General features: G+C 60.3%; 4 protein-coding genes and 4 non-coding genes across 10 annotated transcripts in view; 4 read left to right on the top strand and 4 right to left on the bottom strand.

Moving 5' to 3' along the window:
* OSBP (oxysterol binding protein) overlaps positions 1 to 9,449 on the top strand; it is a 9,994-nt gene extending 545 nt beyond the window's left edge. Inside the window, exons 2-14 of the mRNA XM_085312495.1 lie at positions 2,047 to 2,257; positions 3,523 to 3,770; positions 3,895 to 4,093; positions 4,610 to 4,712; positions 4,838 to 4,892; positions 5,262 to 5,393; positions 5,478 to 5,723; positions 5,802 to 5,922; positions 6,493 to 6,596; positions 6,753 to 6,848; positions 7,292 to 7,473; positions 7,698 to 7,918; positions 8,001 to 9,449. Of these exons, the coding sequence (XP_085168621.1) occupies positions 2,047 to 2,257; positions 3,523 to 3,770; positions 3,895 to 4,093; positions 4,610 to 4,712; positions 4,838 to 4,892; positions 5,262 to 5,393; positions 5,478 to 5,723; positions 5,802 to 5,922; positions 6,493 to 6,596; positions 6,753 to 6,848; positions 7,292 to 7,473; positions 7,698 to 7,918; positions 8,001 to 8,143 (2,061 nt within the window). The 3' untranslated portion in view covers positions 8,144 to 9,449. The remainder of the gene's footprint in view (positions 1 to 2,046; positions 2,258 to 3,522; positions 3,771 to 3,894; positions 4,094 to 4,609; positions 4,713 to 4,837; positions 4,893 to 5,261; positions 5,394 to 5,477; positions 5,724 to 5,801; positions 5,923 to 6,492; positions 6,597 to 6,752; positions 6,849 to 7,291; positions 7,474 to 7,697; positions 7,919 to 8,000) is intronic.
* A 395-nt stretch (positions 9,450 to 9,844) lies between these two features.
* Positions 9,845 to 9,917, bottom strand: TRNAK-UUU (transfer RNA lysine (anticodon UUU)). The gene has a single exon. It is a non-coding gene; the product is annotated as a tRNA-Lys (tRNA).
* A 1,220-nt stretch (positions 9,918 to 11,137) lies between these two features.
* Positions 11,138 to 11,220, bottom strand: TRNAL-UAA (transfer RNA leucine (anticodon UAA)). The gene has a single exon. It is a non-coding gene; the product is annotated as a tRNA-Leu (tRNA).
* Positions 11,221 to 11,627: 407 nt separating this feature from the next.
* Positions 11,628 to 11,715, bottom strand: TRNAR-UCU (transfer RNA arginine (anticodon UCU)). The gene is given in 2 exon segments: positions 11,628 to 11,663; positions 11,679 to 11,715. It is a non-coding gene; the product is annotated as a tRNA-Arg (tRNA).
* A 253-nt stretch (positions 11,716 to 11,968) lies between these two features.
* On the top strand, positions 11,969 to 12,041 carry TRNAV-UAC (transfer RNA valine (anticodon UAC)). The gene has a single exon. It is a non-coding gene; the product is annotated as a tRNA-Val (tRNA).
* A 1,455-nt stretch (positions 12,042 to 13,496) lies between these two features.
* On the bottom strand, positions 13,497 to 16,121 carry CABP4 (calcium binding protein 4). Its single transcript, XM_085312546.1, has 6 exons — positions 15,867 to 16,121; positions 15,278 to 15,308; positions 14,935 to 15,078; positions 14,561 to 14,670; positions 13,900 to 14,047; positions 13,497 to 13,743 (listed from the first exon to the last, which is right to left on the bottom strand). Exons 1-6 carry the CDS (start codon positions 16,119 to 16,121, stop codon positions 13,715 to 13,717), a joined length of 717 nt encoding a protein of 238 aa, XP_085168672.1. The 3' UTR covers positions 13,497 to 13,714.
* Positions 16,122 to 17,204: 1,083 nt separating this feature from the next.
* On the top strand, positions 17,205 to 18,803 carry GPR152 (G protein-coupled receptor 152). Its single transcript, XM_085312494.1, is given in 5 exon segments — positions 17,205 to 17,357; positions 17,359 to 17,406; positions 17,408 to 17,498; positions 17,501 to 18,242; positions 18,677 to 18,803. Coding segments are annotated over 5 exon segments (1,161 nt in total).
* CORO1B (coronin 1B) overlaps positions 18,758 to 23,283 on the top strand; it is a 6,301-nt gene continuing 1,775 nt past the window's right edge. Inside the window, exons 1-10 of one of the 3 annotated variants that reach the window (XM_085312538.1) lie at positions 18,758 to 18,896; positions 19,957 to 20,159; positions 20,278 to 20,400; positions 20,491 to 20,620; positions 20,715 to 20,896; positions 21,401 to 21,520; positions 22,023 to 22,127; positions 22,199 to 22,344; positions 22,439 to 22,496; positions 22,841 to 23,137. In XM_085312538.1, the coding sequence (XP_085168664.1) occupies positions 19,959 to 20,159; positions 20,278 to 20,400; positions 20,491 to 20,620; positions 20,715 to 20,896; positions 21,401 to 21,520; positions 22,023 to 22,127; positions 22,199 to 22,344; positions 22,439 to 22,496; positions 22,841 to 23,137 (1,362 nt within the window). In that variant the 5' untranslated portion in view covers positions 18,758 to 18,896; positions 19,957 to 19,958. Of the gene's footprint in view, positions 18,897 to 19,944; positions 20,160 to 20,277; positions 20,401 to 20,490; positions 20,621 to 20,714; positions 20,897 to 21,400; positions 21,521 to 22,022; positions 22,128 to 22,198; positions 22,345 to 22,438; positions 22,497 to 22,840; positions 23,138 to 23,283 lie in introns of all 3 variants that reach the window. The other 2 variants (XM_085312539.1, XM_085312540.1) reach the window with 2 other exon arrangements.

Genomic DNA, 23,283 nt, shown 5'->3' with positions numbered 1-23,283 from the left:
CCTCCGGCAGCGCTCTTCCTTCCCAGCGCCCCTCCGTGCACACGTGCGCCGGGCCCTAGCATTCCCCCGCTGCCTTTAGGCTCCGCTGTCCCTCCCTCTCCGCCCCGATTGCTTTGCTGCCTGGCCACCGGTAGCCCCGGGTCTCATCCTTCCTTACGCCACTGACTCTCGTGTCTTTCCTGCTCCCCCCCGGTTAGGCCCCACTGTCATCCTTTCTCCCCTCACTGCTCCCAGTTCGGCCCCTGGGGGCAGCCACTGCCAGTAGCCATTAGGCCCTGGCATCCCCCATGCCTGTCTACCATTAGGCACCAGTGGCACATCCCCATCCTGTTGTTGTCACCTGTCCAACTGCAGGGCCGTTTGCTGGGCTGCAGCTCCCTCAGGGCTTCCTGGTGACCCTGGCTGAACCGAGCCATCCCATGGCCCCCTGCAGTCCTGCTCCCCCAGGATCCATCAGCTGACGTGGCACAGCTGGTGTGCTGACCTGTCACGGCTGCAGCTGGCAAGGGTGGGCCAGGGCTGCCAGCTCCTGCCTCTGTGAGGCCCTGGCATTCACCCTTGCCGAGACAGCAGGATCAGGATGGTGTTGCAGGCAGTCTGGACAGATGGAGGGGCAGGCAGTGGACACAGAGGCTGCTGGTTGTGAGGAGTGGGGATGGGTAGTTTAGGGGCCCCAAGCTGTCTTGAGAGAGTGTGCTGGGGCTGCTGGCTTGGCAGCATGTCTGAGAGAAGATCAGTTTGAATTTGCCGTGCTTCATTTTCCCCAGCCACTTGCAGGCACCAGCAAGGCCGATGCAGGAGCATCTTCACTTGCTACCTGTCTGGGGCAGGTCCCCCGTGCCTTTGGGACCAGCAGCAGGGTAGGGCAGTGTGTGACTTTCGAGGGGGATTGAGCAGTCCTGTGGCAGAAGAACGCTGCATGAGAGAAAGCCCCTGTCAGTTATCAGCCAGCAGTGCCAAGGCTGTTCAGGTCCCAGCAGCAGGTTTGGGGTGCTTCCTGGCCAAGGGCAAGGCCTAGAGGCATCTGGAGGTTCCGCCTTGTCCTTCTCCAGTCCTCTATTTTTCATGGGGCAATCTGAGCAGCCAGCTTGAGTTACAGGACTTCAAAAGCATGGGGGGGGGGGGGAGGACAGTGCTGACTGTGGTGGCCCCTTGGCCAGTCACAGAAGCACAGGTTTCCCCTGTGTCTGCACGGCTTCCTGGGGCTGGTGGCACCCTCGGCCCGACAGAGCCTGGGGCACAGTGATGTGGAAAGGGTGAGGGGGAGTGCCAGCCTGGCACAGCCTCACGCCGTGCCAGGAACTTCGCCCTCTTCCTGGGATGCAGGAAGAGGTGCAGCAGTGTGCTGTGGGTGGCAGAGGAGAGCACAAGGCCAGGGGTGAGCACAACAGCAAGGGGACAAGCACACTCTATCCCTGCTCGGTGAAGGCACATTGACAGTTGAGCAACATGGCTGCCTGGGGACTTTCAAGCTGTCAGTTTGTGTTTGCTTTAGGGGTGAGGAGCCTCACTGGGAGCTGTGCACCCCTCCCTGCTGTTTTTCCCCAAAGTGGTGCTACCGATCCTGGCCCCATCCTGCTGTTAGCACACAAAACCACGCACTGTTAGGTGCACAGCCGCTCAGCCAGCTTGGCAAAACTGGCCAAGGCGGAGCTGTCACCCTATTAATACTCCTGCTTGCAGAATGGGGAATGCTGAGCTCCCTTCCTGTGGCCTCCATGTGCCTCTGCCCCAGCCCAGAGAAGGGAGAGACCAGGATGGCCTGCCTGGGGCAGTGAGAGGCTGTCGCTCTCCAGCCCCTATCTCTGCCTTACTTCATCCTGCTGAGTACCAAGGAGAGCTGGGCACTGCTCGGAGCCTGGAACACAGGGGCAGTGGGCACTAGGCTTGCATGCAGTCCCAGCCCTCACTACTGGCTCTGCTTCCCTCAGCTCCATCTGCTCTCACGACAGGGCTGTGGGGGGTCCTGGGGAGGTGGCAGCCCTCCCCCCGCACCCCCGATGCTGCCTGTCCCAGTCACCATACCCCTGACCTGCCTCACCTCGCAGGTCCAAAGCAGAGATGCGACACACTTGCCGCGGCACTATCAACCTGGCCACAGCCAATATCACCGTGGAGGACTCCTGCAATTTCATCATCTCCAATGGCGGTGCCCAGACCTACCACCTCAAGGCCAGCTCAGAGGTGGAGAGGCAGCGCTGGGTCACTGCCCTAGAGCTGGCCAAGGCCAAAGCTGTCAAGATGCTGGAAGAATCAGGTATGGCCTGTGCGCTGCAAGGGCTTGGCTGCCTCTGCTGGGGCTTCACAACCCTCTCGTGAGCCACCTTGTGTTCTTCCTGGGGATGCTGCAGTCCCCTGGGCTTGTCAGCTCCCTGCAGCTTGTTCCCATCTCCTACTATGCCTTTGTAAGCCCTGCTCCCCCTCTGCAGAATGTGAGCCCATGTCCGCTCATGTTCCCTAAGCCACCCTGCTTGCTGCATGCCAGGAATGCAGCATGTTTGTTTGTTTTAACCCCCCTCAGTTCATCTCCTATGTCTGCTCAGAGATCCTGCTAGGTTGTTTTGCAGTGTTGTGCAGAGACAGTGTAACTGCACACTGTCAGGGGCATCTCAGACCTGGGCTACTGAGCAGTTTATCCCAAAGCAGGATTTGGAAGGGGCAGTCCTGTGCTGTGGGGAAACTGAGGCAGAGTGGCCAAGTTAACCAAGCCACCAGGGTACTCCTGTGCTCTCAGCTTATGCTGTATGCTCTAGGCCTTGGGGCCCAGCTCTGAGAAGCTAGGACTCCTGGACAGCACTGACAGCCCTGCCAGCGTTCCAGCTTTCTCGTTCCGCTCTTGTGCATGAGCCTTGCCAAGTGCAAGCTCAGCAGTTCCATCCTGCCTGCTGTGGCTGTGCCAGCTCACAGCCAGCTTTCCTGCTGCTTGGCTCTGGTCTGGAGAGCTGCCAGCAGCCTGGCACTGCCTGGTGCTCACTTCCTTGTTATTGTAACTTCTCATGTGCCAGGAAAATCAGCCATCTGTTCTGATCTGCCTCTCACTAGCATTTTCCCACCTTACTCCGTGGCCGGGCCTCTCAGTCTGCAATGCTGTGGTGGTCACAGCAGTGGTCACAGTGGTGTGCTGCCCCACAGGGGCCGCTCCCACCAGCACCATGCCGTGATGCATTACAGCAGACCTGCAGTCTGAGCCTGGCAAGGTCTTCCAAGGAGGAGGCAATCTGCTGTTCCCTGCCCACAACTACCTCTTCTCTTCCTCCTCCTCAGGAAGGAGAGAGGCCTCCTGCCTTGCCGTGGTGGGCACCCCTACTGCCTTGCACAGTCACTCCTGAGCACCTGGGAGCTGGGGGGTTGGTAGGTGGTTTCAGTGTGAGGCTGGAGCTGATGCCTTCTAAGCCGTGCTGCTCTGCTAGAGAGATAGGACTGGTGCAGTCCCACTGCGCTGTGGAGCTGGATAGGCAGCAGGGCTGACCTGGTGGCTCCACGGCTGAGTGGCACCATGCTAACAATCCTACCTGCTGGCAGATGATTCTGGTGATGAGTCCATGTCACAGACGGACAAGACAGAGCTTCAGAGCACGCTGCGCACCCTGTCCAGCAAGGTGGAGGATCTGAGCACCTGCAACGACCTCATTGCTAAGCACGGCACAGCCCTGCAGCGTTCCCTCAGTGAGCTGGAGACCCTCCGGCTACCGGCTGAGAGCACAGAGAAGATCAAGCAGGTGAACGAGCGAGCCACCCTTTTCCGTATCACCTCCAACGCCATGATCAATGTGAGTCTGCACCCTGCCCTGTAGGGGGAATAAATCCAACACCTCTCCTGTGCTGTTCAAGGAGGCCGTGCTGGAGGTAATGGGATGATGAACAGCGCACCTACTGGGCATGTTGTTCCTTCAGGCCTGCCGGGATTTTCTGGTGCTGGCACAGACCCACAGCAAGAAGTGGCAGAAGTCACTGCAGCATGAACGAGACCAGCGCATCCGCCTGGAGGAGACGCTGGAGCAGCTTGCCAAGCAGCATAACCACCTGGAGAGGGCTTTCCGCGGTGCCACTGTCCTGCCTGCCAGTGTACCTGGCACTGGGGGCTCAGCCAAAGGTACCACAGGACCTCATAGGGCCCTTGCCTGGGGTGTTGGGTGCCAGTCAGAGGGGTGCAAGCAGCTGCAGTGCTGATGCCAGGGTGATGCTAAGGGAGGGACAGTAAGTGAAATAGAGGAAGCCAACAGTAATATTCTCTAGATAATCCACAGCTGTTTCCCAGACCATTTCCTGAGCCAGACTTGGTTTCTTCATATCAGTAACCCTGAGCGATGAATTTGTCCAGTCTCCTCTCCTATGTAACTGAACATCCACAGCATTTTGCAGCAGAATGCTTCCCTACGATGTGCGAAACTCCCATCTGCTCTGGCTCCAACTCCTCCTAGCCTTGTCTGCTGCCTCTTAGCACTGGAGTGAGCAGAGATCTTGTACGGCTGATTGCCAGCCTCTTTCTTGGCCAGTGGTGATGGGGGACCCCTCCAGTGCCCCTCTCAGGGACCTTGGACTGGCTGTCTGTTCCCTGTTGGGCCAAGGAGAGCTCAAACATAGAGCCTGTCCCTGTCCCCCAACTCAGATCCATGTTGCCCTGCAAAAGGAGACATGAGCGATGAGGATGATGACAACGAATTCTTTGATGCCCCAGAGATCATCACCATGCCAGAGAGCATGGGTCACAAGTGAGTGCTGGGGCCAGCAGCCCAAGGCTGCCCTCCCATGCCTGGCCTGGCCTTGCGTTGCCCAGAGCCGTATGGGGAGGGCAAGGGCAGGCCAGGCACTGACTCTGCTCCTTTCCTCCCTCCAGACGCACTGGCAGCAACATCAGTGGCACCAGCAGTGACATCAGCCTGGAGGAGCAGGTAGGCCCTGGGGTGGTATGGTCCTGCAGACTGCAAGGTGCCCTAGGCATCCACAAGCCGTGATTTCCCTCTGGAGATCCCTGAGGTGGCAGGTTGCAGAGCTGAGGAGCAGCACAGCAGTCCTGCCACATGCCCTGCACCCTTCCCAACCCAAAACTGGTTTTCTGACCTGGCTCTTGGCAGGACCAAGCAGGAGCTGGGACAGTAGGGCTGACAGGGAAACTGCAGCCTCTGAGCTGGCAAAGCTGGGCCAGGCTTGAGAACTTCTGGGTTCCTATGTAACCATTGTTGTGGTGAAGCAGGCTGGGGGCAGGAGAGGAGTGATCACAGCAGCTTTGCAGCAGCTGTTGTCTCACCTCCCTTCCCCAGTACAAGCACCAGCTAGAGGACACCAAAAAAGAGAAAAGAACCCGCATCCCCTACAAGCCCAACTACAGCCTCAACCTCTGGAGCATCATGAAAAACTGCATCGGGAAGGAGCTATCTAAGATCCCCATGCCGGTGAGCTGAGGGTACTGCTGGTGGGACAGTCTGGCAGGCACTGCACACCATGCAGGTCCTCTCTCACCTCTCGCTCTTGCCCAGGTGAACTTCAATGAGCCCCTGTCCATGCTGCAGCGCCTCACGGAGGACCTGGAGTATTACGAGCTGCTCGACCGGGCAGCCAAGTGCGAGAGTTCCCTAGAGCAGCTGTGCTATGTGGCTGCTTTCACTGTCTCATCCTACTCCACCACTGTCTTCCGCACCAGCAAGCCCTTCAACCCACTCCTTGGGGAGACCTTCGAGCTGGACCGCCTGGAGGAGAATGGCTACCGCTCCCTTTGCGAGCAGGTACTGCCAGCCCCTCTCCTTTGGGCACACCAGCTGACTCTGGGCTGCCAATGCTGATTCATCTCTTCTCTCTGCCAGGTGTGTCACCACCCTCCAGCAGCTGCCCACCATGTTGACTCCAAGCATGGCTGGACGCTTCGTCAGGAGATCAAAATCACCAGCAAATTTCGGGGCAAATACCTCTCCATCATGCCTCTGGGTGAGCACTGTGGCTCCGTGCATGCATGCCACAGAGGGAGGCACTTGAAGGAGGGAGAATGTCTCTGTGCCTTAACTGAGAGCATGACAGGGCAGGACTGTGGCTTGTCCAATTGAGTCTCTGCAGTCCCAGGGCTGTACAAACACTCCTGAGGTGCTGGTTTGGCCCAGCTTAAGGGACTGTGGCTGACAGACTCATGCAAAACTCAGCACTGGGAAGACATAGGTTTGGCCATGCCCATCAGTTCCTTCTCCAGCCTCATCCCCTCATGGATCCAGGCTGCCCCCCTGAGCAGATGAGGACCTGTACCTACCCAGGTGGCTGTGGGCACCCTTTGGAGGCCTGGCAGCAAGCACTGTTGTTAGCCTTGGTCTCACTGGCCCTGGGTAGCCAAGAGCACTATACCAAGGGGAGTGACTGGGAGTTGCAGGATGGGATAACCCCCCAAAAAGGGGGTTAGGGGGCCTACTGTGACCTACTTCTGCTCCTCATCCTGCACCATGACATTTGCCCTTCACTGGGCCAGGCAGGCTCAAGGGGACCGTTCCCAGCCAGCCCTCCTCTCCACAGGTACCATCCACTGCGTCTTCCACTCCTCCGGTAACCACTACACATGGAAGAAGGTCACCACCACCGTGCACAACATCATTGTGGGCAAGCTCTGGATAGACCAGGTAGAACAACACCCCAGCAACAGGGAGCAGGACTCCTCAGGGTCTGTCTCCGCCTGTCCCATGGGGAGATGTCAATGCTCCATGCTTCAGTTTCCCCCTACTGCTAGGGAAGACAGTGGCCGTGGGCTGGGTCTGACCTTGTCCTCCCTTCTGCAGTCAGGTGAAATTGAGATTGTCAATCACAAGACGGGTGACAAGTGCATCCTCAAGTTCGTTCCTTACAGCTACTTCTCTCGGGATGTGGCGAGGAAGGTAAGGGTTGAGTGGCTGTAGCACAGCATGTCACACTGCACGGCCACGTTATTGCATGGTCTGGCAATGGTGCACTGCTGTGGGGTACCCAGGGGAGTGCTTGACGTGTGGAGAGGGTTCCTGGGGTGAAAGAAGTTTGCCCCAGATGAGGATGTGCTCCTGTGTGCAGGCCTTCTGGGGGCTGTAGATCAAGGGCAAACTCAGGGCTCCTGGATGTCACAATTCAAGGTCTAATAACCTTCAGGCAGAGCTCTGTCTTTTCTTCCACCAGTTGCCATTTAAACTACGCAAATTTAGTGGGTCTGCAGTGTGCTGCAGCAAGAGTTTCCCTGATTAATGGTTCTGGTTTGGCTCCAAGATGGGAGAGGAGAGGAGAGGAGGAGGAGGAGATTCAGGTTTCATTCCTCCCAGCACCGAGTCTCACATGTCCCCTGTCCTGGCAGGTCACGGGGGAGGTGACAGACCCGACTGGGAAGGTGCACTTTGTTCTGCTGGGCACCTGGGATGAGAAGATGGACTGCTACAAGGTGATACCAGGTGTGGGGGACAACGGTGTGGAGGGACGTCAGAAGGCCCACGAGGCTGAGGACAGCCGGGTGCTGCTGTGGAAAAGGAACCCCCTCCCGTGAGTAGGGTGGCCAGGAGCATGCATCTGCAGCAGGGAGAATGGGGCAATGTCCTGAGAGCCAGGGCTCACTCTGTCAAGGGCAGGAGCTGGGCTTTGAGGCTGCCCTGGATCAGGGCTTGCCTCTCCCTCACACCTCTCTGCCCAGCTGAGCGTGAGAGGGGCCAGGACATGAAACCTGCTGGCAGAGGGCCCACTGGCTGAGATCTCCTTCCCTGATGCAGGAAGTATGCAGAGAACATGTATTACTTCTCGGAACTGGCGCTGACACTCAATGCTCCAGAGAATGGCACGGCACCCACAGACAGCCGCCGGCGCCCCGATCAGCGCCTCATGGAGAACGGGCGCTGGGATGAGGCCAATGCTGAGAAGCAGCGGCTGGAGGAAAAGCAGCGCATTTCTCGCAAGAGGCGTGAGGCTGAGGCTGCAAGGGCCACAGAGGACGGTAAGGAGGGTGTAGGCAGGCTCCCACCATACACCCTGCTGCCTGCCTGACCATGTGTCCCTAACCCATTCATTTCCCCTAGGTACCCCCTATGACCCCTACAAGCCGCTGTGGTTTGAGCGCAAGAAGGATCCCATCACCCAGGAGATGACACACATCTACAAGGGCGGCTACTGGGAGAGCAAAGAGAAGCAGGACTGGACCTTGTGCCCGGACATTTTCTGAGCCAGTGGCAGGAGGAACAGCAGGATGAAGGCGAGCTGACTGCGAGGGGAGCAGCTGCAGTGGGCCTGCATCACATGGCCCTTTCTGCAGCGCGCATCTGTCTATCCGTCTGTCTTAACCACCTGTCTGTCCCCATGTGTTGCCGCGAGTGCCAGCTGTACTCGCCTGCCGGGGTTGCCTTAGCTGATGCAAACTGACCTTGACACCAGGGTGGGGAGCGGGAGCCAGCCCAGCCCTGTGCCTGCTCCCTTGAGGGGCATTCCCCCTCCGTCCCACACGTACGCACTTGTGCGCAGCTCGGCCCCCCTCCCCAGCGCAGGGTAAATTGCTCCCTGTGCGTCTCCCTGAGGTGCCAAGGCATGACCCCCCCCTTGACGTGTACCCCCGGGGGGAGGAAGCAAGCATGACTCCCAGGGAGGGCAGGGTGCTGGCTCTGCCTGGGGTAGCTAGCACCATGTGGGAGAGCCTGAGGCTGGCCTTAGTCTCTGCCCTGCCTCTCATTTCCTTCCCTGTTCCTCTGCCCCCAAATGGCCAGGTGCTCTCTTGTGCTGGGGGTGCCTGGGCTTCAGGGCACCACCTGACCTGCCCGGGTGCCCAGATGCCCTGGCCATGCCCTACAGCCTGTTCTATAGATGTATACAATAATATATGTAGAGAGCTACTGGGGCCCTTGGTCCCATTCTTCCCCTGCGGTTCTGTGGCGCCTGAGGGGAGCAGGCATGCAGCCTGCCCCTGCTCCAGGGTCTCGGGTGTCCTGTCCCCCAGTCTTCCTGGGGTGTAGGCTGGCCATGCCCCCCCCCCCAGGCTTGGACTCCCCCATCAAGGTTCCTTTCTCATAGATTATTTAGGAGAAGGAGAGATCCTTAGTTGTGTGGGGGCAGCCCTGGACACTAGCGGGCTGTGCTAGGCTGCTCTGTGCACACTCCCCTAGCAGAGGCAGCAGGGCACAGTGGCCCATGTCCATCTCCCCTTGCCAGCTTCTCCTCCCCCCACCCAATTCCTCCCTTGCCCCTCTGGGTGGGAGATCTCTGTGGAGCAGGCGAGCAGGGGTCCCTGCATCCTCAAACACTACAATGAGGTGGAAACACTCAGCCAGGGGAGAGGGAGGGTATTGCTAGTGAGCAGGGGATCTGTCTCCCCAAACATGATGTGGGAGCAGAGCTGCCCTCCTAGGAGTTATCTCTGTGGGCAGGGGCTTGCTGCATTCCTAAAATGACAGAAAAGCAGGGATATATGATGCCTTTTTTTTTCTTTGTTTTCTTTCCTTCCAAGAGAACAACTAAATTAAAATCTGTGAATGCCCCAACCTGGTTGTGTGTACTGTGAGGGGTGGGGGATCAGGGCTCAGCCCACTTCCCCCTTGCCCTAGAGGTGGCTGTGGCCCTCTTCCCAAGGCCACCTGCCTGAGTCAAGGATTTTTCCCTACACTGCCACAAACACGCTTATCCCAAAGTGGCTTCTAGAGAAGCCTCTTGGTCCCTGAGGGCGGAACATGGGATAAACCAAGGCAGGGAGTGGGCCCAGCACTGCATGCCAGCTCTTTGCTTCCCTCAGCCCTGTAATTGGCACCCTGCCCAGATGGCTCTGCATGGTTGTGGCCACCTTGGTGGTGCCTGAGGACCCCTAGCGTGGCTCTTGCCTGGAGCAATTGGGCCATGGTGCAGATGGACAAAAGCACGAGAAGGGTACAAAAGATAGGCACRCCCGAACAGGGACTTGAACCCYGGACCCTCAGATTAAAAGTCTGATGCTCTACCAACTGAGCTATCCAGGCAGCTTCTGTTTTTTGGGGGGGATAGCTGAAGCTACAACGTTTCTGAGACTGTTGTCTTGTCTTGTAGTTATGTTCCCCAGGGACCATGATTCAGGGCTGGTATCACAGTGCTTCAAGGGCTCCAGAGAAGGCCCACCAGCACCTTACCCTGGGCCACAGTGGGGCTCATGGGGTGCCTGAAGTTGAGCAGTGGTCCCACTGCACCTGCAGCCCCCATGATGACCCTCCCCCAACCTAGGCCAGTCCTGGCTAGGCCCAGACACCTGGGTCCCTGACAGAGCAGGGTGGCCCTGGTGTCACCCTGTGTGTGCCAGAATGGATACGGGATAAAGGCATTGGACTTTAGATCCAGTGGACACGTGTCTTGGTGGGTTCAATCCCTTCTGGTAGCCGGGCCTATGGCCTCCACTTTTAGGGAGCCGGAGGGTGGCTAAGCCCCTTCCTAAGGGCTGGACATGCTGGGACATGGGGATGGGACTGGCCACATGGGTGGGACCAAAGTGTCCTGGTCTCCAGGACAGAAGGGACTATGCCACATGCAGGATCCAGCACTGCCTGGGGGGACCCATGTCCTATAGGGTGCACTAAGGTCACTATGGGCAGATTAAGCACCCCAGCTTGCAAGCACTCTATATCCCACAACATCCCCAGGCATCACACAGGCACCCTCTCCCCCCCCCTCCCCCCAAGCTGGGTGGGCTCAGGACCTCATTAAGGATAGGTTGCCTAAGGAGGGTGCCCACCTCCCCAAAAGGGAGGCATAACCCTGGTGAGATTCAAACCTTTGATTGGCTTGTGTTTGGCCAGAAGGCCAATGTCCTCTCCATTGCACCCCAGAGCCAGGTGCCAGCCCCAAGGGATTTCAGGTCAGTCCCAGATTGCCACGCAAAGGAGATGCTATATTGGCCCCAGGGGACATGGAGTTGATCCCAAGGCATGCAGGGTTAGCCCCAGCAAACCATGGGACCCTTGGGTGACACAGATGCTAGGCCATTATCACCCCTCCCCAGGAGGGTCCATGAGGAGGCTCATGGGGGGGGGCACAAGCACCCAGCTCCTGTCACCAGGGTGTTACTGCCTAGGGGTGGTTGAGTCCCTGGTGCACTGCAAGGTCCTGGTACAGTTTAGGGTCCCCAGTGAAGCTGAAGGGTCCCGGGACAGAACTGGGGACCCTGGCCATTCCAGTGCACAGGGCCAGGCAGGAAAACAGAGTTGCTGGCTACCAGAAGTGGGGTTCGAACCCACGCGGACACATGTCCATTGGATCTTAAGTCCAACGCCTTCACCACTCGGCCATTCTGGTGGTGCCCTGGGGCAATGTCACCCTCCAGGAGCTCTCCTTACCCTGTGGGGAGCCTGGGGCCAAGCTCACATCTCCTGGGACCAACCGCTGCCTCTGTCCTGCAGCAGCCTGGGGCTGCCAGGCATCTCATTCCATGATGTGCTGGGGCCTATCCTAGGGCTGACCTAGCATCTCCTTCCCATGGCGGGCTGTGGCTAACCTTTGGATCCTTTGGAGCTGGCCAGTATGCCCTGGGGTCGACCTGGAAATCTCCTTCCCATGTTGCACTGAGGCTGACTTTATATCCCTTGGGATTGACCCATGTCCCCTGGGGCCAATCCAGCATGTCCTTTGCATGGTGATCTGGGACTGATTCGGCATTCCTTGGGGCTGACCCGACTGCCTCAGCCTTTCCCCAGCAAAAGCAGCGACTCTGGTGGGACTCGAACCCACAACCTTTGAATGCCATCTGGTGCTGCTAGAAGTCCAACGCGCTCTCCATTGCGCCACAGAGCCACCTGTGGCCCCATATGGCCCTCTTTCCAGCCGGGACATCCCCCTCYCACCCTCTCCCCCGCCCCAGGGAGACCCTGTCCCTCCTCAGCACCCAAGAGTGGCCCTGATGTCAGAGGACACAGGGGCACCCACCATCACTAGGATGGGAATGCAACAGTGTGTGTGTTGGGGGGAGTGGGGTGACATCCCCCATGTCACCCCCCCCCCCCCCCCCCCCCGATGACATCCCAGGCCAGGGAGTACTCATCAGGTTGGCTCTATGGTGTAGGGGTTATCACATCTGCTTTACACGCAGAAGGCCCTGGGTTCGAGCCCCAGTGGAGCCACCATGCCTCAGGGCTTTTATGCCCCCTGGGTTCCATTTTTGCCCCAGGGTATTCGCAGCAGGATGCATGTGGGTGGCTATGGGGTAGCCACCCCATCTCTCCCAGGGCAGGTCCAAAGCAGAGCCCCAAGGGACACCTGCCTCAAGGACTCACCCTGTCCCCATCCCTGTCCCCACAAGAAAGGGTCTCCCATCCTCCCCCAAAGGAGGGCAGGGCTGCCCCATGGCCAGCCCCTTGGGGGGCTGCTGACACCAAGGGGTGCCCCCTCTGATCCACCACCCCCCTGAGCACAGACTGACGGGACCCCACGGAGGGAGAAAAGGAGACCGCTGGTTCCACTAAGCCTTGAACTCAGGTCCTTCTGCATATAAAGCACATGTGATGACCCCTATGCCACAGAGGCCATGGGGGAAAGGGCCCTAAACTCCCTGGGGATTCCCATCCTGAGGCTGCTCCATGGTATCAGAGGTCCTGCCCCCATCCCCTCCAGTGACACCCCCCACACACTGTCACCTCCCATTCTGGGATACTCTGGGTCTTTGTCCTACCCCTAGTAACATGCTCTAGGACCCTGCCAGGGGACATGTTTTGCCCCCCGCCAGGGCTCATCCTGGCCCCTCCCAGACTTTTGCCCTGCCTCCTTAGGGATACACATCCCCACCCCAGCTGCCTGCTTCAGCACTCCCAGCCACCTACCCTGACTCTCACCAGGACCTGCCCTGGCCCTGCCTGGCCCTTGGGGCTGCTCAATGCACGAGGCCCTAAAAGCATGGAGCAGCCTGGCAAGACCCTCCACGAGCTGTGTTGCACCCAGGAGATTGACGGGCCCCTTGACCCCAGGGGCTCAGGCCTTGCCTGTGAGCAGCTTTTGGGTGCACGCAGCATCACATCCGACCTGGGGCACAGCCCACTCTGCCAGCCCCCGAGGCCTGCATCTTAACCACTGCCTATGGGTGAGCACTGTGGCCTGCCTGCACGCTGCCTGCACCCTGCATGAAACCTGCTTGCACACTGCTGCACCCTGTACAAACTCTGCCTGCACCCCGTCTGTGCCAGCCAACAGAGGACAGTGACAGTCTGTGTCCATTTCCCTATGCCCAGGAGATCCTCCACTCCCAGGCTGCCTGCACCCCGTCTGTGCCCTGCCAGTAACCTACTTGCACCCTGCCTGCATCCTGCCTGCACACTGCAAGATCCCCACCTGGAACGTCCGCACACTGCCTGCACCCTGCCCACACCTTGCCTGCAACATGCCTGCATCCTGCCAAGGACACCGGGCCATCCAGGGTGGCTGCGGAGACCCCCTTTTCCCCTCTTCCCCCCACCTACACAACCTCTCTCCCCTCCAACAACCAGCAGGCAGTTTCCTCCATGTCTGAATAAGGAGTTTTATTGGGCTTCACCTCACCCCCCCGGCCCCTGCTGCTACCTCTGAGGGGATATTGGGGTGGAGGGTGGGGGAGGGTCTCATGTCTGCCCTGCCTCTGGCTCCTGGATTTGGGCTCAGCTCCAATTGTTCACTCTGAATCCTAATGTTGGCCAGACAGGCTACGATGATCAACGCTCACCAGGCAGGGAGAATCTGGGGAGATGGGGACAAGCCCAGATCTGCTGACCAGGACTGTGTAAAGGGTGTGGCTCAGCCCTGGGTCCCCTCCTCTCCCATGGCTTTGTTATCGAGAAGACAGCATCATGACGAACTCTGTGGGACGAGAGGAGAGGGAACAGTTAGGCAGATGCATGGCTGAGTTACCCCTGCAGTCCTCAGCCATCCCAGCCCCATCCCTCATCACACTCAGAGATTTTCCCCAAGAGCCATCAAGCCAGGGAGCTCTGGGGCTGCGAGGTGCCCCCTCACCATCAAAGTCCACATGGCCGTCCCCATTGAGGTCCACGTCCTGCAGAATTTCGTCCACCTCCTGTGCCTTGAGCTGTTCTCCTAGCAGCGCTGCAATGGCCTCCCGCATCTCTGTGCTGCTGATCTCCCCATCCCCGTTCACATCGAACTGCCAGTACCAGCAGGTTGGGGGGCCAGCCCCCTTCCCACAACCTCTTCACACATGGCCCTTCTGCCCCCACATCTGGCCTTCACCATCCTCTCCCTGTGGCCGTGGTCACCCTCATGGTTATGGTCCCCCCAGCAGTGGTCCTCCATGGTCTTCCCGTGGTTCTTGTCCCCTCCATGCCTGCGGTCACCCCCCTGGATGTGGTACCCCTGTGGCCATGGTCACCCTCATAGTCATGGTTCCCTCACAGTTGTGGTCCCCCAGCATGGTCTTCCCATGGTTCTTGTCCCCTCTATGCCTATGGTCACCTGCCTGGATGTGTTCTCCCCATGGCTATGGTCTGCTGTGTGGCCATGGTTCCTCTACAGTCTTCCTGTGGTTGCGGACCTTGCTGACTGTGGTCTACTCCCATGGCTGTGGTCCTCCCATGGTCTTGCTATGGCCAGGGTCCCCCCAAGTCTGCAGTCCCCCTGTAGCCTCCCCATGGCTGTGGCCTCCTCATTGTGGCTGTACCTCACGGAAGGCGATCTTGAGCTCCCGCACGCCCACCATGTGGGCTGTCTCCTCCCGCAGCTTTGGACCCATCATCTGCACAAAGTCCTCAAAGTCCACGCGGCCACCCACTGCACCATTGGAGAAGCATGGGCTCAGCATTGCCCCAGGGGCCCTCCGTCCCCATGCCCCGACCCTGTGCTCCCCACCTTTCAGGCCCCCACAGCCCTGTCCCCCCGGCCCACCTGTGGCTTTGTCCCTTTGTTCCCATGCCCCAATCCCCGGTGGTGCTGCTCCCACAAGCTGTGTCCCCATGTCTTAGTCCCACCATGTCCCCTTTCCCTATCCCCATGTCCCAACCCTGTGCCCTGCACCCCAGCCAGCCCTCTGCTCACTCCTCATCTTGATATGCTGCGAGATCTCGATGAGCTCCATCTCGGTGGGCATGTATCCGAGGGTGCGCATGCAAGCACCCAGGTCCTTGTAGCTGATGAAGCCATCCTGGTCTGTGTCAAACTCCTTGAAGGCATCCAGCAGCTCTGCCACACACGCACCCGCATGCACATGGACCACTGTCAACCATGAGTCCCTGTGCACCACCACGAATACCTCCCCATAGCATGCATCCCCATGGGATGTGTCTCCCTGACTCTGTGCCCCACAACAGACAAGCTGCCCCCTATGCCCATGGGCCAGCCCCATGGACACCCCAGGCACCCATTGCATGCCCTTACTCACCGTCCAGCTCCTCTGGGGACAGGTCCCGCTCCTGGATATGGGTGCACAAGGTATGAGGGCAGAGTGAGACCCCAACTCCCCATCCCCCACAAGCAAACAGCAGTGTCACCTTCATTAAGTGTGCACCAAAATTAACTCTGACAGAAGGGATTAGAGGGATTGGAGACAAATCCTTATTCGGCCCCTGCCATGCTCACGGCTGCACACCAGCCCAGCCTTGGACCAACCCTAGTGCCCCTCATCTTCCCCCCATAACCAGGGACCAGAGTGTTCCCATCTCTCTTCAGTGCCTCCTGACTCCCTCCCTGTGCCCAGGGATTAGAGTCTCCCCTCCCTCCCCAGCGCACCCCGACCCCTGTACCCAGGGACCAGAGCATCCCCATCACTCCCTGGTGCCTTCCATTTCCCTCCATAACTGGGAACTGGAGCATCTCCATCCCTCCCCAGAGCCCCCCATCTCCCCCTGTAACAGGGGATCGGAGCATCCTCATCCCTCCTTGGTGCCTCCCATATCCCCTCCATACCCGAGGACCAGAGCATCCCTGACCTCCCCCTTGCCCACGAGACACCTGTGCCCTGTGCCCTGCACCTTGCCGAAGACAGTGTTGAGGAAGGGTGAATATGCCTTGACAGCAGCAGCATGGGGGTCCCCAGGGCCTTTCTTGCTGTTCTTCCGCCCGTGGCTGCCATGCCGTGACTCAGAGTGAGGGATCTTGGTTCCAGGATGGATGCTTTCCTCAGGGGTTTGGGGACTTTTCTCTCCTGCTTCCCTGCTCTTGCCCTTGCCGGAGGCCTCTGAGTCCTTGGGGACCCCCTTGTCAGTCAGGGTCTGAGTGCGTGGCATGGGGCCGGCGCCGGGGTCAGGCGTGCAGGCTGGCATGCAGCGGGAGCTGGGGTGGCCGGGCCTTAAGAAGGAGGCAGGGAAATCCTCTTACAGAGGGTCTCAGCAGTGTCATGGCCCTGGGGAGGACAAAGCTAATTAGCAGGGATTAGTGGCACGACCATCCGCGTCTTCATGCTCACACTGCAGCAGAGCCACCATCTGTGTCTCAGCAGATACATCCAATGGCCACAACTATGAAGCCCCCTGGTCCCCATTTGTGTCCCCAGCATCTGCTGCTTGACCACCACCCATGTCCCTGGAGTCTGGCCACTGTGGCTCTGCAGAAATAAGGACCGTCCCTGTCCCCACCATGCCACTGTAATAGTATCAGGCTGGTTCAGCATATGTTGCACAGGGCTGGGAGGGCTGCAGCAGGAAATGGGCACCTGCGCAGCAAGCCATGTCTGGGGCCAGCCAAGCCTCCCAGACATCAGCAGTATTGGGTCCAGAACTGCTCTTTCCATTGAGCATCTCCTAATGCCTGATAACAGGCAGCACTTCTTGTGGTCCCTACACCCTCTTCTTGACATCGCCTCACTCCATGCCAGCCCGGGGCTGGCTCCAGGCAGGGGGAAACTGAGGCAGGGGCCCATTCCCACGTATAGGGAACCCTTTCATGCTGGTCCCCACTATCCCCACTATCCTGACACTATCAAGGTAGGTCCTGCCATGCTTACCACCCTGGGTTGAGTGCTGACCAGGGTTTTTGAGTGCAGAGGGTCCCCTTGGGCACAGCCACAATGGGACGTCCCAAAACAGAGGCAAGAGGAGGTAAACTGAGGCAGCCCTGGAGCAGCAACAGGTGAAAGACCGTGATAAGGATGGTGATCCCAGACATCCTGTCCAGGGACATTGGACCCTTGTTCAGAGAGTCTCCTGGCGATTGAGCGGCCCCAGGCATGCAGGGACAGGGTACCCTGGGACAGGATCCCTGCTGTCCCTGTGCCCATCTGGGCTGTTCCACCAGGTGCCCCTCGCCATGCTCTTGAGCCTTTTCTCAAGGCAGAGGATGCTGCCCCTCTGCAGCATCCAGCACATTAGGTGATGGAGCTGGACAACGTCACACTGGACTTTGCCCTGCTGCCTGATGGTGAGCTCCCGTGGGACAGGCAGCTGCTGGCGGCTTGTGCAGCACTGCGCCTGTCAACCAGCGTGGTCACCATCTGGCTGATGGCCTGGTGCCTCTGGTGCAAGGGAGCTGGTTGTCTTCATCTTCAGCCTGGCTGCCTCTGACTTCCCCTTCCTCATCTTCCTCAGGGCTGCAGATCTGAATGGCAGCCCAGGGGAACCTGTGGACACTGGGCACACCACTATCCCACTTCCACAACTTTCTCTACGACATGGCTTTTACAGCAGGCTCTTCCTGTTGGCCACCATCAGCCTAGACTGGTGCCTGTTGGTGCAGATGCCACTGCGGTACCAGTGCTGGCAGCCAGAGGGCTTGCCAGCAGCGCCGTGCACAGGCTCGTGGTTGATAGCATGCGCCTGCAGTGTGCTTGATGTGGTGCTGGTGGAGCTGGCACCTGGGGCAGTGTTATGCCGCCGCGAGTGGGGTGGCTGGGAAGCCCCGCTCTGTGGACTGGAGGTGCTGCTGGAAGGATTGCTGCCCTTTGGCCTCATTGCGGCCTGCCACAGGGCTGCCCTAGCATGCATCCTGAGGCGTTGGCTAGCCTGGCCACCCACCTGCTTCCAGTGCATGGTCACAGCCACACTAAGTGCCCACATGCTGCTCAGCTTGCCCTTCCAGTTGGTGCACAATGTGTATCTGGTGACAGTCAACCATGGTGCCTACCTCCTCTACTTCATGGGGTTAGCCTTCCACCTCAACAGCTGCCTCAACTCCTTCTTCTGCATCTTCCTTGGCTCCAACACTAGTGCCCACCTGGTGCATGGGATACACACTGTCCTTGCCCATGTGCCATCCCCTCCCCTTGCCCATGTGCCAGCAGCTATCCTCACCCATGTGCCACTCATGGTCCTAAACAATATACCACCTGTGGTCCTTCACCCATGTGCCATCCACTGTCCTCTCTTGCCCATCAGCCCCCGAGCCCATGGACTACCTCACGGCATTCCTGTGAGGTACCACACACTGTGTCCCCAGCTGGAGAGGGCTATGCCATGCATCCCACTTTTCCACATTGTGTCCCTGGCCGGAAGGGCTGTGCCACAAGCCTCACGTGCCCCTGCTCTGTCCCCCTGCACAGTTGCTGCATCCCAGTGCTCATGTGTCCCACTGCCCCTCCTGTGGCCTGGTGGCCCCCTCGTGTGTCCAGTGTCCCCATGTCCCTAGTGTGCCCCGGTGCCACAGTGTGTCCTGCAGTGCTGACGTCCCGCTGTGTCCTTGGTGCTTTGGTGTCCCGGTGCTCCGATGCCCCCCGAGTCCCCGTTCTCCCGGTGTGTCCCCGTGCCCCGCTGTGCCCGGGTGTCCCGATGGCCCCGGTGCCCCCGGTCCCGCAGTATGCCCCGGCACCCCCGCTGCCCTCGCCACCCCCCCCAACTGCCGCAATGCGCAGGCGCGGGCGGCGCGCCCTCCTCCCCGGCAGCGCCCGCGGCAGCGCCGTGCGCAGACCCACAGTGCGCAGGCGCGGGCTATGCGGGGCGGGGCAGTGTCACTCACTTCCTGCCCGGCCATACCGGTAACGGCACCGGCGGAGGTCCCGGACCGGCTCCGCCAGCCCCGCTCCGCCAGGCTCGGGCCCAGCCTGGCCTGGCCTGGCCCGTCCTGGCCTGCTGGTGAGTGCAGGGCTGGAGCCGCCGCGCTGGGGTGCCCCAGCCCGGGGGTGCTGCGGCTTCGTCGCGCGCGGCGGCGCGTGTCTCACGGCTCGGCCGACCCGAGCGGGGCAGCCCCGCGGTAGCTCCCGGCCCGCCGGGGCCAGTGCTGGCCCCAACCCTGTCCTTAGGAGATGAGCCTGCTCCCCGTCCCCATTCCCGTTGGGGCGAGCTCCTCCCGGGGAGGGGGGAGACAGTCCTCGTTACCATCTCCAGTGGGTGATTCCCTTCCCGGGGGAATGATCCACATCACCACCCATCGTGGGGCGATGCCATCGCCTCCCTGGGGCGGCGATCTCTTCCTCGTCCCCATCTCCCGCAGGCCGATCCTGTCTCCATCCCCTCCCGGGGGGGTGATTCCTGTCCCCATCCCCTGTGGGGTGATCCCATCCCCTCCTGGAGCCCCTCTTTCGTCGCCCTCCCCCACCCCCCTCCCCAGATCCCCTACGCCCCTGCTCCGGCCAGCTGTCCGAGTCCCCCAGTTCCCTCCCGGCGGGGCAGGGAGCGGTTTATTTGCCCAGTCGGGCACAGGGCAGGTGCCAGCCCAGTTTCCCGCTCTTGCAGGGAGCGGCAGAGCAGGTGCCCTTTACCCTGGGGCACAGGACTGGACAGACCCCCCACCTCCACAGCAATGCTCTGGCCACCTCCTGCACCCAGAAATGTTCCCAGGCAGGGGCAGGTGGGAGCCCATTTGGCCAGTGGGGAAGGGGGATGTTCTCCTTCCTTAGCCCCAGGGCTGGGTGCCCTGTGTCACCTTCCCTGCAGCAGGGAGCACCCTCAGTGAGCACGTCCTAACTAAGCTGTCCTTGCTGGCTAAGTCCTCTGCCCCATGTCCATGCCCTGGCTTGGCCCTGTGTTTGCCACCAGGGCTATTGTGTGACCAGGGCTTGCTCCCCTCCTGGCCATGCCACGATTTAACTGACCCCACAGCCACAACGTTTGTGGTGTCAGGCTCTGCCACATGGCTCTGTGGCCATCCTAGTGGTTGTGGTGTGTCTGATTCCCATGCCAGGGTGCGCCCCAGCCATGTCGTTCCGCAAGGTGGTACGTCAGAGCAAGTTCCGGCATGTTTTCGGGCAGCCGGTGAAGACAGAACAGTGCTACGATGACATCCGCGTGTCCCGGGTTACCTGGGACAGCACCTTCTGTGCCGTCAACCCTGCTTTCGTGGCCATCATTGTGGAAGCCAGTGGTGGGGGCGCCTTCCTTGTCCTGCCCCTGCACAAGGTACTGGGCTGAGAATGGTACTGCTCATGACACCAGCATGGGGCCGAGCTTTGGTGATGTGGGTAAAGGAAGCAGGGTTTGTTTTGGACAGTGCCTCTCTCTGTCTCACTGTCTCCAGACCGGACGCATTGACAAGTCGTACCCCACGGTATGTGGGCACACAGGCCCTGTTCTCGACATAGACTGGTGCCCCCACAATGACCATGTCATCGCCAGTGGCTCGGAGGACTGCACTGTCATGGTGAGGGGCTTGGTGGGGGGACTTGGAGGCTATGGGCACAGCTGGGTGCCCTGCCTGCACCTGCACCTACCACCCTCTCTGTCCCCACAGGTCTGGCAGATCCCTGAGAATGGACTCAACCAGCCCCTGACAGAGCCCGTGGTGGTGCTGGAAGGGCACTCAAAGCGCGTGGGCATCGTCACATGGCACCCCACTGCCCGCAATGTCCTGCTCAGTGCAGGTACCTCAGGAAGCAGGGATGTGGCGAGGGCGCAGAAGTCATGGGTTGCCCGCAGCCAAGCTGTGCCCATGCCCATGCCCCTGCTCCTGCCCAGGGTGCGACAACGTGGTGCTGATCTGGAATGTTGGCACGTCGGAGGAGCTGTACCGCCTCGACGGGCTGCACCCTGACCTCATCTACAGTGTCAGCTGGAGCCGCGATGGCGCCCGCTTCTGCACTGCCTGCAAGGACAAGAGCGTGCGGGTCATCGACCCTCGCCGGGGCACTGTTGTGGTGGTGAGAGCCTGTGGCACTGGCCTGCCCAGACCCTGACCCTGTCCCCAGGGTGCCATTCTACCTGTGTCCCTGCCTGTTTCCCCAGGTTACTCTCCTGTCTTTTTCCCTGCCTGTGTCCCCAGGGTGCTATCCTGCCCTGGCCCTGCCCATGTCCCCAGAGTGCCTATCCTAACCTCTGTCTCCAGAGGAGCCCCCGTGGCCCTTCCTGTGTCCCTGGGGGTTCTCTGGCCCTCCTCCCCTGTTCTGTGTCCCTGGGGTGTCCTCTGGCCCTCCCCGCTGTTGCATGTCCCCAAGGTGCCTGCTGACCCTATGTCCTGTGCCCAGGCCTATGTCCCCAGAGTGACTATCCTAACCTCTGTCCCCAGGTGCGCTCCCATGGCCCTTCCTGTGTCCCTGGGGGTTCYCTGGCCCTCCTCACCTGTTCCATGTCCCTGGGGTGTCCTCTGGCCCTCCCCGCTGTTGCGTGTCCCCAAGGTGCCTGCTGACCCTATGCCCTGTACCCAGGAGAAGGAGCGGGCACACGAGGGGGCACGGCCCATGCGGGCCATCTTCCTGGCTGATGGCAAGATCTTCACCACCGGCTTCAGCCGCATGAGTGAGCGGCAGCTGGCGTTGTGGGACCCGGTGAGGGCTGCACCCGTAGGGTGCCCATGGGGCTGGGTTTAGGGGCAGGACAAGGGCAGAGGGCACCCACGGGGCTGGGCTGGTGGAGGCACGGGGTGCTTGTAGGGGTGAAGGCAAGGGGCAGCCATAGGGCTGGGGTAGGGGCCTAGGGTGCCTGTAGGGCCTGGCACCCCATGAGGAGCCTGAGGACATAGCTTAGGTGGGTGTATCCTTCAGTGGGTGGGGTTTGGAGGGGGGGTGGGGCCTGCCATGCTTTTAGTCTCTGTTTGGCTGAGTGTCTTGGGAGTGGGGTCTTGGGAAGGTGTGGCCACATGTGGGAAGAGCTAGCTGGTGGCCCTTCATGTGCAGGGCTTCTTGATTGGCTCTCTTGGTGAAATGGGTGGAGTGGCGGGGATGGGCATATCCATGCGGGTGGGGGCCAGGCTGGGTCCAGCCCCCGGGGGGGGGCAGGGTGTCTCAGCAGGGGATGAGGCTCTGTATAGCTCACACCTGACCCTGGCAGGAGAACCTGGAGGAGCCCATGGGGCTACAGGAGCTGGACTCAAGTAATGGGGCCCTGCTGCCCTTCTACGACCCTGACACCAATGTGGTCTACGTGTGTGGCAAGGTAGGGCCCCTGCAGTGCTGACTGCGCCCCTGCCCAGCCCCTCTGTCCCCCTCTAACAGTCATGCACCCAGGGCGATTCGAGCATCCGATACTTTGAGATCACAGAGGAGCCGCCCTACATCCACTTCCTCAACACCTTCACCAGCAAGGAGCCACAGCGGGGCATGGGTTGGATGCCCAAGCGTGGGCTGGATGTCAGCAAGTGTGAGATTGCCAGGTGGGCCTGGGATGGCCACGCAAGTCATGGGCCTGAGGTGGGAGCAGGGAAGGTCCGTTTGGTCCCCCTGACCTCCCTCCACCTCCCTGGACAGGTTTTATAAGCTGCACGAGCGCAAGTGTGAGCCCATCATCATGACAGTGCCAAGGAAGGTGAGCAAGGCATTGGGTGGGGGGCCCTAGGGGCTCTTCTCAATGATTGCAGCAGACCCTTGGCTACCTTGCCCTACCTTGGAAGCTCTATTTGGTAGAAGAGAGAGCTGAGTGCTGGGAGGGGATAGTGTGCGTTCGGAGGATGCGTCATTGGTCTGGTGATGCTGGAGCGGGTAGGGGTACCCAGGCAGGGCAGGACAGCTGGGTGGGTACCCAGGAGGATGGGGCGGGACAGAGTGGTAGCATCCAGGGGGATCAGTAGTGAGACGGGGGTACCTAGGCAGGCTAGGCAGGATGCTGGGAGCACCTGGGCAGACTTCCCTGACTGGCGCGGCGGGGCGCAGTCGGACCTTTTCCAGGACGACCTATACCCTGACACGGCAGGCCCCGAGGCAGCCATGGAGGCAGAGGAGTGGGTGGCAGGGCAGACGGCAGGGCCGGTGCTCGTCTCCCTGCGCCAGGCCTACATGCCCAGCAAGCAGCGGGACCTCAAGGTGAGCCGCAGGAATGTGCTCAACGAGGGACGCCCTTCAGTGGCTCCTGCCGTGCCATCAACTGCTGCCGCTTCCCCCGCCGCTGCTGCTGCACCCGCCCGCCTCAGTGCCCCGCCAGCCCTAGGCACTGCCACCGCTGGCTCCACGGTACGCTGAGGGAGAGACTGACTGGGGCAGCGCTGGGTGCGGACGGGGCAGGTGGGTTAGGCTGTGGTAGGGGCAGAGCTAGGTACAAGTGGGGCGATGATGGTGGGGGTGGTGGGCGAGCTGGGGCGGGGGTGGGACTGAGTATG

The sequence above is a fragment of the Rhea americana genome, unplaced genomic scaffold, assembly GCF_003343005.1.
Source record: "Rhea americana isolate MKP2758 unplaced genomic scaffold, rheAme1 scaffold_368, whole genome shotgun sequence".
Taxonomy (NCBI): Eukaryota; Metazoa; Chordata; class Aves; order Rheiformes; family Rheidae; genus Rhea; species Rhea americana.
This window is presented reverse-complemented; position numbering and strand designations above follow the sequence as displayed.

What these genes read in the sequence shown, in the direction of transcription:
- CABP4 (XM_085312546.1), bottom strand. Translation starts at nt 16,121, where the DNA reads ATGCCACGCACTCAGACCCTGACTGACAAGGGGGTCCCCAAGGACTCA. An exon ending in TCAACACTGTCTTCGGCAAG is followed by an intron (nt 15,309 to 15,866) that starts GTGCAGGGCACA and finishes ACCCATATCCAG; the next exon opens with GAGCGGGACCTGTCCCCAGA. An exon ending in GTCCCCAGAGGAGCTGGACG is followed by an intron (nt 15,079 to 15,277) that starts GTGAGTAAGGGC and finishes CGTGTGTGGCAG; the next exon opens with AGCTGCTGGATGCCTTCAAG.